Here is a 15361-nt window from a genome sequence, read left to right as displayed (position 1 = left end):
TTGGGGGCATCCCCCCTAAACTTAAGTAAGGTCCACCCTAATCTCCACCCTGAACCAGGAAGGCGCCCACCTTGTCCAGGCCCTGGCAGGATCCTGGGAGCTGGCAGACTGCTCCTGGGGGGCGGCGGAGGGCTGGCTGCCAGTGGCTTGCTGGCTCCTGTTTTGGGGCCACTGGGTCAGGGGCAGTGACTGCTGGCTCTGGGCTGGCTGGCTTGGAGCTGGCACAGGAACTGTGGCAGGAGTCTACCCCTTTAAGGGCTCCGGGGAGGGGTGGGAGGAAGAGGAGTGTTCTTGTTTGAGGCTGGAGTGGCCACCAGGGCACCCTGGGAAGGCTGGAGGCCCCCATTTCGAAATAAGTGTCCACACAGCTCTTATTTCGAATTAGCTATTTCGAATTTGGCGTTATTCCTTGTAGAATGAGGTTTACCAAATTCAAAATAAGTGCTCCATTATTTCGAATTTATTTTGAAATAGCGGTTTGGCTGTGTAGATGCTAGTAACGTTCATTCGAAATAACGGCTGTTATTTCAAATTAACTTTGATGTGTAGACATACCCTAAAAGGGCATCATAAGGAGGAGGGAGAAAACGTGTTCTTCTTGGCCACTGAGGGTAGGACAAGAAGCAATGGGCTTCAACTGCAGTAAGGGCGGTTTAGGTTGGACATTAGGAAAAACTTCCTAACTGGCAGGGTGGTTAGACACTGCAATATATTGCCTAGAGAGGTTGTGGAATCTCCATTACTGGAGATACTTAAGAGCAGGTTAGATGGACAGCTGTCAGGGAGGGTCTAGACGGTGCTTGTTCCCGCCGTGAGGGCAGGGGCCTGGACTCAATGACCCCCTCAAAGTCCCTTCCGGTTCCAGTGTTCTGGGATTCTACTACGGCATCTGTGTGGGCAACCCGGGCACCCAAAGATTCAAACACGTTGCCTCCCCTTTACCGTACGCTAAGGGGGAGAGACTAGACGAGTGCTCTATGGGACGCTGCCGACGTGAGCCCACAAACACCTGCTGCAGAGTTTTGGACCCAGAGGACGCCGTTAGCAGAGCCCAGAATGGAAAGCGGCCCACGGTGCCTCGCTCTGGGAGTCGATGGGGCTGCGCTACTTCGGACGGCATTCGATTCTTCCCCGCAGTGAGGACACGCACATTCAACTTGGCGCCGTTGGGTGCTAGGAAACCAACCGTATTGGATTCCACCTTCTCTCGTAGTGTAGACGTGCCCCCCCATACAGTCTCACCATAAGCCGTAGCCTCAGCAAATTCTATCCACTTCCTGTCTGAGGCTGCACAATTCTTTATTAAATCAGTATGACATGCACTACGTCTCAAATCCACCTGTTTCTACTACAGTTGTCTCAAACGTTCTGGACAATGTGTCCCTTCCCTCCTCTCCCACCTGCACTCTCTGTATCCGCCCCAGGGCTTGGCGTGTCTCCATGGAATGGAGGTGTTTTATTCCCTTTCACTATCTCAAAGTTTATCAATTCCGTCTGATCTTTTACTGCCATGCTAGGACACATGTACCAAGAGAAGGAACGCGTTCCCCCATTCGAAAATTTCAGATGGACCTTTTCATTCTCCATGGTCCCTGTGTTTTGTTCCAACTTTTAACACCAATCCCTGAAACAACATAGGCCCCGCTCAGCTCCCCCATTAGAGGCTGTTCACTCCCCGGGGCCCTCGGTCTTTTCCAACTTTTAACACCAATCCCTGAAACAACATTGGCCCGAGCACCAGTCTGCAGCTTGTCGGTTGTGACAGTCCCACTAGTGTCTAAGGAATCGTCATTCACCTGCCCCTTCCTCCTCAGGGACAGCTGCCAGAGAGCGTCCGGCTCCCTTCTTGCATTACTGCACAAGCAAAGGGTTTGCTTCCCCTTGCGGAGTCGCTGACCCTGGGTGCGGACGGGGGCGCAACGATTGTCTTTCCCACTGACACTGCAGTGCTCTCCGAACGCTGGGCACCCTCCAGGCCACGTTCCCACCACATCTTGAGCAGTCCCCAACGTTTTCCCGACAAACTCTTGAGCTTTGCTTCTCCGTGCATCTTTCCTCCTTTGTCTGCTGTTCCCCTGACTGGCTGCTTGCCAGGTTTGTGCCACCGCCCAGTGTGGCAGGATCCCCTTTGCTTCCACCGTTTCCACGGGGTTGTGTGATTTCTGCTGCCAGGCCCAGTCTCACGGCGGTAGCCAGACTGAGAGCCATGTCTTCCCATAGCCCCTGGGCGGCTTTGGAGCGCTGGTGCCACGTACAAACCACAACAGCCCAGTGGGAAGTGTCCTCGCGCTTCCCCAGCACAAAGAGAGGGACCATCAGACCAGCAGCTGCCTCCCGCTGCCCGGACTGGAATCCCGCAGACACGCCTGCACCGAAGCAAAGGCACCACGGCAGTGATCTGCCGTCTGGAGCCTCCGCCAGGCTGCAGTCCCTGAATGCCCCACGTGCGTATGGAAAAAGCAGCTGTGCTATATCGGCAGATACAGCCTGGGCATGCGCCATTGGCCTTGACTGTTTCTCTGACACGGGCACACGTAGCACTGCCGGCACTGGGACACCAGCTCCTTCCTCCCCTCCCCGCTCCATTTCTCGTGGCCAGCCTGGCTGTAAGGGCTGGGGGCAGCGAGGGCTGGAGGCTGGAGCCAGACCCATGCGGATGGGAAATCAGGCGCACGTTGTGAACGGTGAGCGGGGTCAGCCCCGGAGCCATTGGCCAAGGGAGGGGCCGACTCCCCGCCACCGACTGTGGTACCGTGACGACTGGCTGCTCCTCGGCAAGATCTGCTCTGGGGTCATTCTGGGGCGCGCTGGGGCCTGAGAGGCACAGGGGGGCAGACCAGAGGTGCACAGTGGTCCCTTGGTCTTGGAGCCCATCCACCCGCTGCTGTCGGCGCCTGGGGGCGAGCACCGCATGGAGCACAGCGGGGCCCGTGTGACACGAGGCCTCCCGTGGCTACTGCCCCACCACTAAGAATCGAGCAGGTGGCTAGTCAATGCGCCCAACCCTGCTCCCCGGGAGGTCAGCGGGGGGCTTGGGCTGGGCGCAGTGGGTCAGACCGGGCTCCTTCCTGGGCGCCCTCTTTCAGTCTGTCAGCAGACACAGTCCCCTGCACCAACACTGGGAGCAACGATTCCGCCCGGCTCCGTCCAGTAACGTCCCTGGGGCAGCAGTGGCTGCTGCTCCCGTCCCGGCCACGTCCTGCCAGGCCACGGCGTCAGCTGCCGCTGTGACCGCTGGAGCTGCAAGCGCTCAGTGGGACCGGCTGGAATGTGGGGCGTGGGAAGGAGGCGCTGGGATGGGCCAGGCAGCTCTTCCCTGGCCCCAGGCTCCCTCCTCCCTGCACATAAAAGGCTCCTGGCTAGCAGGGAGAGGAGAAGGTGGGAAGAAGGCGAGTGCAGCGGCCACTGCAGAGACCAGCCCCAGCCATGGGGAGAGCTGCCCGGAAATGGCTCGTCCCGCTGCTCTGTCTAGCAGTAACGGTCTGTCAGGCTCAGGACACCTGCCCAGGTGAGGGACAGACAATCCCTGTTCACAGCTGCATTTCAGCCTCTGCTCCCTGCCCAGCTGGGCCCTGCAGAACTGGGAACTGGGCAGCAGTTCTGTGGTGCTTTGCCTGCTCGCGGTGCCATGTAACAGCTTCTTTGTACAAAACTACTTGGTACAATCTAACCTGTGTGGCAGAAGTGCACAGCACAGACTGGAGGGGTGCAAAAAACAGGCGCGGTTTTTGCAGATTATTTGGTGCAAATCTCTTCTTCTCCGGTAAGAGTCCTCAAAATTGGATTGCACCTCCTGTACCTCATCTTCATTTCCAAAATTCTAGCCTCTCTGTGTTGTAGCTGGGCTGTCTGTCTAAAGCTCCCAGCTCCTTTGTATCTTGGACCTAAATCATTTGAACATAGTGACTGACAGCCCCATGCAGTCTGCTAAGCCAAAGGCTAGAAAATGAAATGTCAGTCCTTAAATCCCTGTTTCATTAAAATAAACATGGCCGCCGCACTGTGCCGACAATCAACTGATCCGGCACAGCACGGTAGTCTAGACCCCGATCGGTCAGCTGGGAAAGCCTTTGCCGACCGATCCCTTATGCTTCGAGAAACGAGGCTTACAGCATAGGTGGCAAAGGCTTCCTCAGCCGACCAATCCGTGTCTAGACTACCGCGCTTTGCTGGAAGAGCTGATCGTCGGCACAGGGCGGCGGCCATACTTACTTTAATTAAGAGGGGATTATTTAAATCCCCTCTTCTTTGCCGATGCTGGGTAAACTAGTTTACATGGCTCCGTCAACGGACCCATGTGGTCTACACACCCTGTGTAATCCTATGACCTTATGGAGGATTTAGTCGAACGTGTGCAGACCTCATCCAGGCAAACTCTCTTTGAAGGGAAAGGGAGCCCTGCTGAATTAGGGTTGAATTCTGGTGTTGCAATCTCTGCTCCTGCTTTCTCATTTCATTTCCTGCAACTCATGGTCATTTGGAAAATCATTTGCTATGTACAATCTATGGCAGAATGCGCTAGGTTAGGAGGCAGTTTCTATATCACAGAAAATATTAATCCTCTCACATTTTCCTTGCCTCAAGTATTTCCAGTGTCCCTGTATTTCTCCACTGATGTCTCCATAGATAATTTTATATTTCACAAGGCGTATAATATAGGGAGGGCTCTGTTGGATTAAATTATATTCAATTCTTAAAAATGTCTTATCTGAGCTCATAGCGATTTTCAAATTAATTTACCTTTGGACATTTTCTTCCCTGAACAGCAGCTCTTTGTTTTTCTCTGTGGTTCATTCTCCTTTTGTGTCTCTGCAGTTAATTTCTCATGAACTAGTCCAATACCGCATCGGCTGGGTTGCAAACACTGCCCAGGCTTGTGGACATCAAAATTAACTCTGTAGTGATTTCTTTCAAACACAAGTTCTGAATAACTGCTTTTGAACTTTGGCTTTTACTGTAACGTAAAACCAAGATTAGCAGGAATGAGCCAACGTGCGGTATCAGAGCATTGTCACAAATGCGTAACTGGCGGGAATGGTGGGTTTATTGCTCATGGAGGAAAGAAAAGGCAGCAACTATCCAGGCTTTTGTTTGCTGGGTTTCTCCCGCTGGGTTTCCACAGAATGTTTCTGATTCGGAGAAACGAACGACCACAGATTACGGGTTCGTTTCTTTCCCCAGAGGTGAGCTTAGTGGGCCTCAACGGTACCGATCAAGTCTCCTTTCTACAAGGCTGCAGAGGAATTCCAGGCACTGTGGGGCCCAGAGGAGACCCAGGAGCTCCAGGAGTAAAAGGTGTGTTCCCGGTACTGAAGGGAGTAAGTCGTGGATGGTGCTGATGTAAATGGGAATTATTGTTGCAAGGTGCCCACATGCTGTCGTGGGAGTTCAGCGTTTCAGAATAACCAGGTTCTGAAATATTCTTCATTCCCTTTAGAGAGTATGACCCGCTAAGCCCCCTGGTTCTTTCCTCATCTCTGTCACTGCTTTGCTGTATGACCTTAGTCAAGTCACTTCCTTTGAGCCTCATTGTCCTCCTCTGTACAATGGGAATAACTGTCCTTTGCTTCCCAGAGGTTTTGAGAGGCTCGTTTCAATGCTCTGAGAACTTTGCATGAAGGACTAGAGAAGAGTACAACGTGATTAGTATCACGAGCCATGGCACGTTGAATGGGTGCATGTAAGCATGATTGTTTACCAGCTTTGATTCCCACACTACAGCAAGATGTGCTTGTCCCACTGACTTCAATGGCCTTCCATGCAAACATCCCTGCTAGGGGATCCTGACGTGAGAGCAGGTGTCAGGGGGCCGGATGCAGATACGTTGTTTGAATTTCGACATGGATGGGTCATTGCAATTTGATCCCAGGGGGCAGGGGGATTCACATACTCAGTAATCAGGATTCAGTCAGTTTTCTGTGTTTGCAGGAGAACAGGGAAGCCAGGGGATCCCTGGAGAAGTGGGACGAACCGGCTCAAAAGGTAAAATAAAAAGGGCAAAAGAGCTTTGTTTTCCTATTATGTGACCTAAAAAGAGGAAATTTGTTTTGAATAAAATATTTAATTAGCGCTCTTTATCAAACACCAGTGCGTATAATATCTGGGCTCCAAAGCCACCCTGGCTTCCCTTCCCTCTATTTGACATCAAAGGGTTTATTATTCCACCACAACTTCTGTTCTGCTCCACAGCCGAGATCGGGGAATCTCTGACCAGCCTTTCCTGTTTTATCTTTTGTTCAACCAGGAGAAAGAGGTGCTGCTGGCCCCCCTGGACTGACAGGTGAGAGTCCTGCGATGGTTCTTCTCGCTGCGGAGCCAGGCACCCTGTGGTGGTGTTCACGGTGACAGAGGACTTGAGACCTACAGTCTCCCTGCGCTGTTTCGTTGGACTCTTTTCCCTTCCAGCTTCTTGAAAGCAAAAGCTGAAATGGAATCGGTGCCAGTTGAACAAGATGTGTCCTCGTGTCTTTCCCTAATTGTCAAATAAAAAAAAGCGGTCTTCCAGAAGGAAGAGTAGGAACATTTCAAAACGGTGAATGAAATATTAGCTGGAAAATTGTCACCGAGCTCCAATTACAATGTCCAATATGTCACAACGTCCTTCGCAGGCACAGGAAATAGGTCCCACTGCAGAGTAGTAGACAAAGCCTAAGCCTGTTTCAGTTCAGCCAGTGCAGAAGACGAGATGAACGCAGTACTGCCAACCCCAGATGATTGAATATCTTGTTCAAAAGCTTCAGAGGGGGAGCCGAGGGAGCCCGTAACAGGAAAAACTTCAATAGTCTGGCAGCACCTTAAAGATTAACAAAACCTGTAGTTGGGATCACGAGCTTTCGTGGGCACAGCCCACTTCTTCAGATGACCAGAGTGTTGGAAGTCCAGATCCAAGAATAAATAAGGGAAGGTGGGAAGGAAGGAGAAGGAAAAAAAATGGAGGGGAGGAAGAAAATAGAGACAGCGAGTAGATAAGCTACAGAGGGATAGCTGAGTTATTCTGTCACAGGAAAGACTTAAAAAACAGCCCCCAAAAAGGGGCTACTAGACTATTCGTTCTTTAAATCATGATGTTATGGACAAATAATAGTCTTGGTGTTCTTTTCATTTGCTTTCTCCATTTTCAGTGTCTATCTTTGATAATATTTGATAATAAAGGGTTTATTATTCCAACACAACTTCTGTTCTGCTCCACAACCAAAATCGGGGAATCTCTGTCCAGCCTTTCCTATTTTATCTTTTGTTCGTCCAGGAGAAAGAGGTGCTGCTGGCCCCCCTGGACTGAAAGGTGAGAGTCCTGCCATGGTTCTTCTCCTCTGTGTCTCCCTTGAACAGCCCAATGACAATGAAAATGATGTTCTGAAATGGACAGTTGGAAACATTTTTCTGCTTTGCTGAAAGTTTCTGACAAAACATATTTTGTTGAGTAAAATATTAGCTGGAAAATTTTCCCCAGTTCTAATTATAATCTCTGATGCTCTATGTCATAAGGTCCCATGCAGTCATGGGAAATAGGCCCAAAATGCAGTGTAGACATAGCCAAAGCCTATTTCAGTTCCGCCAGTGCAGAAGGAAAGATACATGCATGTTGCCAAGCCCTAATAACTGACTATCTTGAGTCAGATTCACAAAAAATCAGGGGACTGCTCTTAGAATCATGATATTATGGACAGATAACAGACTTGGTTTTCTTTTGATTTGCTTTCTGTTTACAGTGTTTAGGTTCTACCAGGGTCACATTTTTAAGCATCCTCCACAGCCTCAAGGGCTAGAAAACAGCTTTTCCTTTAAGAACGAAGGCTGTAATGATCTCAGACCCATATGGTCCCAGCATGTCGGGCTTTCAGGAAAACAATAATTATCATGAAACTCGTGACAAAACCGTATGAGTCGGCAACACTGTAAATGCGTCACCTGAGCCCCACTAAACACCAACATTAACAGATTGCTCAGAGTGTAAGGGGTGCATGGCTTTCTCCTAGCCCCGTGCACAATTACACCCACGTGATTGCTGTGGTGAGAGGTTGAATTATGCAGGTGGCATCTAGGCAAAACACGGATTTTACACTGAGTTCTATTTTTAGGAAGTCAAGGAGCCCCGGGGGACCCTGGACCCGCTGGAATACCCGGTGAGACCCTCTGCACTCTCCCTTGTACTGTGCGCATCATTGTAGTTTCATTTCTTCAGCTTGAGGAGCTCTCGTCTTGGCTAGTTATCACGTCCACAGTATCAAGATCACTGATTGTTCTGTGAGATTTGGGCTTTACAAAGGGAGAAATAGCCCTGCCTGCAGAAACAGGTGCCATCCATGTTTTGTAACATCCAAACCAACGCTAGGCAGAGCACCCTTGGTGTTAAAGAGAACAGCTGAAATGTAAGTGAAATCTTTAGATCTGGATGTGTATCCTGAAGAAGGTTACTGTCTCCTACCTCCCTTGTATTTCCAATGTACTGAGACTATGAATCACAAGAAATGGATTGTATTTAGATGTCCGGTTAAAGGAACTACCTTTTATTTATCAGGACTTTAATGGATATTCTCCCATTGACACTTGGATTTTTTTTAAATACATTGAATCAAATTCACAGCTAGCGTAATCATATGCAACTCCCCTGACTTCCTTTGCATTGCTCCTATGAACTGACCGGTAATTAATTAAGTTTGTTAAAAACCTATTTTTAGCAATGCAAGAAGGAGCCTCATGAGAAGATTACAAAACAGTGTTGGCTATATAATGCGAGCTGTATTGATGGCTCAGGTTAGAAGACTCAGAGCCCAGATGTGTGTGATTCCATTTCCACTTGTTTTTTATTTATAAGCCTTTTCAGCATAACTACTACTTCGCTATCCCGGCAGTCACTGTAGCCAACTGCATAGTTTAGAAGACAAAAGATAATTTTCTGGATACATTTAACTTTCCATTGTGTTTCTTTTCATGTCCAGCGGAGGCAGACCTCTATAAAATGCAGTGTCAGAAAGGTGAGAATTTCTTATGACACTAAATGTTGTCTCATTCCATCCAGAGAAGTGAACATGAAAACCCATTGGCACCAAACAAATTGAAAAAAAAAACCCCACATCTCTGCTTGACCCATTTTCTTATTCTCAGACGATCAGCAAAGAGATTTCAGTCTATAAAAATGAGTGCAGTTACAGTTAAGAAGTGGCCTGTGAATTAATGTGGAGACATGTCTCAAATGATCCGTGCACTGGCAAACTGTTTCTTGAGTATTCCTGGGAGAATCTGACATTCTTTGGGGGAAAACGGTCACCCGAGTGACATGATAACTTGAAGCCCTTCTGGCTCAAACATGGATTTCAAATGGCTGTACGGGCATTTGCAGTTTAACTCCTTGTGCACATGTCAATTCCCATGAGTTTTCAAGGTGTTCTCACAAGGAACATGTCGGGTTGGGCACATGTGTCTGCAGGGAGCAGGAAAAGTCTAGCTATGTACATATGCTGCTGCTCTGCTGGTTCTCCAACGCTGGAACACAGAGAGACCACAATCTACTTCACAGGACATTACCCAGTTCCCATACACTGCTGTGTGGGGGAGACAGGGCCGGCTCGAGCCATTCATGCTCCCCAGGCAGCGGGCACACGACACATGCGCGGCTCCGCCCCTGGGCGCATAACGCATGCACAGCCCTACCCCCCGGTGCACCTTACAGCTGCAATCAGGGGCACGGTGCCTGATTGCAGCTCTAAGGGGTGCCACCCGGTATCCGGCCCCATACACTCAGTTCCCATACACTGCTGTGTGGAGGGGAGGAGAAGATGCCTCAAAGAGTCTTTTCCAGTTACATGATTCTCTAGTTAATTTGGCCCTCAGTGCACCACAAAGCAGCCTATGAATCCTGCTCTGAGCAGAGTCAAACAACCAATTACAAATTGCAATTCCTTTTCACCCAGGAGCAAAGAGCTGCAAGGAGCTGTTAGCCAGAGGGAACCACATGAGCGGCTGGTACACCATCTACCCCCACGACTGTCACGCCATGACCGTGCTGTGTGACATGCACACGGATGGTGGAGGATGGATTGTAAGAACACCGCATAATGAAGCTCACTAAACATTTTTTCTTGAACAACCACCAATTTCCAGGCCCGGGATGGGAGGTGCCCTTAGCCAGGGGGCTGTAGCTCGGTGAAAAGCACGAGGGCACAGACTCTGATGCTGTGAGCTCACCCCGCTTAGCTGAACAAAACCACGGACACTCTGCGGGCCCTGCCAACCCCCCAACCCTCCCCAAAGTCTCTAGACACCTGGGCAGTGGGCACAAGGGGTTTCATGGAGGGAGCCTGGAGCCTTAGAACCAAAAGACCCCGTCTGAGGGGACATTTGTCACTGGTACGACACAGGTCCCCGGATTCCCCCTTCTGGCTGTTCTCTGCCCGGCTCCCGGAGCCTCCTCAATAGGGGCTGGAACCAGGATTCCTGCTTCCTTCCACGCTAGCCACAGGCCAGCGGCATCGGCTGCTGCATCGCTCTGGCAGCTTGTGCCTGAGTGGAGAGAGCGTTCTAGGGAGCCGAGGCGACAAAGGGTTTGACCCCTGTATATACGTCCCACTGACACTCTGCTGTGCCTGTGACTGTCCCAGGAGAGCCTCAGGAACCCGATGAAGATCAGGGCCCCATGGTGGCGGGGGCTGGACAAAGACGGACCGAGAGACAGTCCCTGTCCTCAAGAGCTCACAGTCTCTGCAGACAGGGCAGGCAGAGGGGTGACAGAGGGCCGAGGCCGTGGGACTTACCCAAATGGCAGAACTGGGTGTAGAACCGAGTCCTGATTGCCAGGCCAGGGCTGTACACTTTGGAGCACGTGACCCTTTGTTGCTGCCAAGCTACACTGTGATCCTCCGGACAAGCCCTCTGCGCTAGTCCCCTCAGGCTGAACTGGAGCTGACACTGTCCGTCTCCCCAACGCTTTGCTGCCTCGGGGTTTCCAGTCTCACACTCTGTGTGGAAGGGTGACAAAGTGGGGTTTCCAGCTAAGAGTCTCCCGTTCCCCTGCAGGTGTTCCAGAGACGGGCGGACGGCTCCGTGGATTTTTACCGGGACTTGAAGTCGTACAAGACGGGATTCGGCAACCAGCTGTCAGAATTCTGGCTGGGGAACGACAACATCCACCTGCTGACGTCCCAAGGTATAGACATCAGTGATGCTTCCTTTCCCTAACAGCCCCCCACGCAGTCACAAGAATCAGAGGGTGAAATTTTGTGATGCATGTGAGGCAGGCGATCAAACGAGATGGCCATAATGGTGCCTACAAAGTGGGGCCTGGATTGAGCTTCAAGCCTTGAGTGGCTATAAAAACCATCCATAACAGTAATAAATAAATTTGCTGTAAACTGTTCTCTCAAGGAGCCCAGGAGCTGCGTGTTGATCTCAGGGATTTTGATGACAACGATCAATATGCCAAGTTTGCGTCATTCAAAATTGCAGGCGAGTCTGGCAACTATAAGCTGACCCTTGGATCCTTTCTAGGAGGCACAGCAGGTAGGTTCCAGGAGGGTCCTTTATGGCGGGTGGCAGATGGAAACGTGGAAAGCGAAAGGGACGCAGGATACTCGGTGGCAGAAGCAAATGGGAAAGGGGAGAAGGAGCTGACGTGGTATATCTAGATGTCAGTAAAGCGATTGTTACAGTCTCACGTGACCTCTCGATTATCAAACTAGGAAAATGCAATCTAGCTACAGCTCCTATAAGGTGGGTGCATCGGTGGCTGGGCAACCCGTCTCAGAAAGCATTATCGATGGTTCCCGTCATGCTGCAAGGACACAGTGATATGCGATGGGACTGGTTCTGGTCAATATCTTCATCCAGGGTTTAGGCCCTGGCACAGAGAGTACACCTACGAGGGTTACAGACTATCCCAAGCTGGGAGAGGCTGCACATGCTTTGGAGAATAGGATTGTATTTCAAAATGATCCAGACAACCCGAAGAAATAGTCTGAGGTCAATAGAATCAACATCAGTGAGGACAAATCCACTGCAGTCCACTGAGGGAGGAACAGTCCGTTGCACACACATAAGTGGGAAGTGTCCCTCCAGGAACGAGTGCTGAGGAAAAGGGGAAGCAGTAGATGTGATATCCTTTGATTCGATAAAATCCCACATGCCGTTTGGAATAAGCCCGGGGGGGAGGGCGGTTGCTCCTGATGATCATTCTGCAAGGGACATCCCTGCCTAAAGGTCACAAGGAAGAGAGAGAACATGCCTGTATCCTGGTGGGAAGCTGCTTGCTGCCTATGGGCTCTTCTCCCTTCGGGCTGCAGGAGCCAGCTCATCATGGGACCACACGTCACAACCGCTTCCCAAGATTTCCTGTTGGGCAGGGTCAATTCCAGATTCCTTCCCAGCTCGCTTGCCCGCGTCTCTGCAGTGACGCGTGGGATGCCCTGTTGTTTTGGCTCCCTGTGATAGCTGCCCATGTCTTCGTTTGGGCCGCTGTCACTGGGCGCTCGGGTCATTTCCCCTTCATTAGGGCTGAGGAAAGTGCCCTCTGAAGAGCTTCTGTGTGGGTGACTTTACCCTGACATTGGTGGAGTCAGTGTAGGTGGGAAATGTTTAACCCTTTCTCCTGAGGAGCACAAATTCTCCATGGCTCCCCCCAGCCTTTGCGAGTACTAGGAACACAGCTTTGATGGCAGCTCCATACTCTGATCATTTGTCTAGTAATGGTGCAGCAACCTGCCAATTATCTGCCAATATTTAGTTGTTCATCCAGTGAGGAGTTGGTGATCACTGGGTAGCTGAAACAGTTCAACTTTTAAAGTACTTCCAGCTGGTTTGAATTTAAGGTAATGGAAGGATCGTGTGGAAACCTCTGTCCTAATACAACTGTTTTCTTAATATTGATGCTGAGAGCAAATGCATGATAAGCTCTTGCAAGGTGGCCCAGTTCTTGTCTTCAATCTTCACTGCGGGCTACGAGTGGCAGCAGCAGCAGGGAATGCAGTTTCCACAATTAGCAGCTCTTTGGCTTTGGTCTATGACTTAAGTTGTGACAAGTTGAAGAGTTTCCCATCTAATCTTGTGTGGAGATGCTCTCAGGACTTGGCCTGGTGAAAATATTCCCCACTGGAAGTAGAACTGCCGTCTCACTCCTGAACCCGGAGAGATTTCTGCTGCTGGGTACCTTGGGAAATTTAGCAACCACCTGCAGAATTGCGAGACCGGCTGTGGCAACTCAACTGTAAACGTGAAAAATAAGAGATTCTCTCACCTAGTTTGTCTCTGTACAAACCTATAATAGAGAAATGCAATTGTTTCCACAGGGGATTCCTTCTCTTCTCACAATGGCGCGATGTTTACAACCCGTGATCATGACGTCGATAATTCTCCATATAACTGCGCTATATCCTATTACGGAGGCTGGTGGTACAAGAACTGTCTCCTATCCAACCTGAATGGATTATACCTGAAAGGCGACCATGAAACTCCTGGTGATGGGGTGAACTGGAATTCTGGCAAAGGATTAAAATACTCCTACAAGACGTCTGAGATGAAAATTAGGCCTGTGTAACCAATCAGGGAGTTAGTTACCATGATTATACTTAGCTCTTCTATAGCAATAATAGGCTTGTGATAATAACCATTTATCTGGAGATGACACTACAGACCTTCTCTTTAGGCGCCAGCCCGTGGGCGCATGTGGAACCCACCCCCCTAGCGTGATCACTGTCCCACGGAGCGGCACTTAGACCACTCCCAGCGAGAGGGAAGAACAAGGGAGCTCTACAGCCAAAGCCAGTGCAGTGCAGCAGGACTAGAACGGATTAAAAATGATAAAAATGGTTTTGTGAAGAAAAATTGAATGTCGAAGTGAATTCATTTCATATGGTTCTATAGTGACTCGTCTTTGCTTTTGGGGTTGTTCTTTTTTTCAATTTTAGGAGATTTTTTAACAATTCCTCTCCTTGCTAGAAAGTATCAGAAGATGCTATTTTCTTTTCTCATTTCCCAAAAATGTAGCTTTCTATAAAGAAAAAAATATGGTCATTATCATGTCAATATTTTCAACGATTGCTCAATAAAATATTTTATGATTTATTCCCTGCCAAGCAATACATGGCGATGTCAGTGATAATTCACGGAAATGCCCCGGTGCTTTTAAAATCTCAGTTTGCAAACTGCCGGCCAGGGCTGTCTCGGCCCTGTCTCCTTTCCCGGCCGGCTCTCTGCTGTCTGGTGATTCCATTCCTGGCAGCTCCTAGCACTGCCACGCCCTTCTTCCCGGGCTGCGCCACTCGGTACCCGCAGATGCTGCATCCGCCCCGGGAACCTTCCCCTGGGTGGATAAAGCAAAGGCGGCTGGAGGGTTGCCCCATTTCACATTGGTTTGTGCCCACAAGACTGGTCTGCAGCGCTCACGCCCGAGGGCCCGGCCCTGCATTGTTACATGGGGGGCAGAGGCCCCCGGGTTGGAGGGGACGTTCGTTGTCTGGCTCCCGGGGGCGCACGAGGGGGCGCGACCTCGGCCAGCAGTGTCCTGGCTGGGGAAGGGGCCAGTCTGACCATGTGGTGCCAAGGAGCGCGCAGAGCAATCTCAGGCCAGGCCGAGACTAGAAAGTCCCAGGGCTGAGCCAGAGCCTGCAGGGCCTTGAGGGGCAGGACTGGCCGCCCCTCCCTCGCCCGGGGCTCTGGTGCCCGGGGAAGGTCGAACAGTCACAAGGCCCACACCCAAGCCCCTCCCACTCCACGTGCCCGTAGCCGGGGAACAAGCCCAGGGGCCCGAAGAAGCTTTTAATTCGTCCTTGCCGCTGCGCCGCCAGCTCGGCTCCCGTCTCTCCCCGGGGCCCCGGCCGAGCCCAGGCCCTGCCCTCTGCTCCCGCCGGCCCAGGCCCCGCACCAGCCACAGTCTGCACCCGCTGTGGCAGCAGAGCCGGCGTCCGCTTGCTTGCCTACCTCGCTGAGGGACAGCAGAGCATTTGTGTCTCTGCGTGCTCCGGTTGCCCTCAGTCGGGACACCACAGCACTCTGCAGCATGGAGCCGGAGCTGCCCCTGGGCACTCTGGTGCTTCTCGTGAACATGTTGATGCGAGCCTGGCTGCACTTTCTGCAGGCTGCCATCCAGGATGTCCATCGGGGGCTGTCAGTATCCAGGAGGCCCTGAGGGAGAGCTTCCACCCTGAGGAGCACTAAGAGCCTCCCTGGTCTGCCCCACTGGGGGCTTGTGCCTCGTTCCTCCCTCACAGGCCTAACCCCCCTTCCTAATGTCAAATAAAATACACGTAATTTCAAGAACACAAACTCTCTTTATTTAAAAAAACTGGGGAGGGGGGACAAAACTGGTGAGACTGGGGAAAGGAGGCAGGAGAGGGGAGAAAAGAGGGTAGGAGAGGGGAGGGGGAAACCTGGG

General features: G+C 51.0%; 1 protein-coding gene across 1 annotated transcript; it reads left to right on the top strand.

Moving 5' to 3' along the window:
* Positions 1-2952: 2952 nt before the first annotated feature.
* On the top strand, positions 2953-13937 carry LOC142819376 (ficolin-2-like). Its single transcript, XM_089772864.1, has 10 exons — positions 2953-3508; positions 5182-5295; positions 5929-5982; positions 7247-7282; positions 8088-8135; positions 8940-8975; positions 9912-10039; positions 11014-11143; positions 11362-11496; positions 13278-13937. The coding sequence occupies exons 1-10, from the start codon at positions 3427-3429 to the stop codon at positions 13523-13525; spliced, it is 1011 nt and encodes a 336-aa protein (XP_089628990.1). The 5' UTR covers positions 2953-3426; the 3' UTR covers positions 13526-13937.
* Positions 13938-15361: the final 1424 nt, after the last annotated feature.

The sequence above is a fragment of the Pelodiscus sinensis genome, chromosome 23, assembly GCF_052426305.1.
Source record: "Pelodiscus sinensis isolate ZL-2025 chromosome 23, ASM5242630v1, whole genome shotgun sequence".
Taxonomy (NCBI): Eukaryota; Metazoa; Chordata; order Testudines; family Trionychidae; genus Pelodiscus; species Pelodiscus sinensis.
Note: the sequence above shows the minus strand (reverse complement) of the source record. Positions and strands in the feature narration are given on the sequence as shown.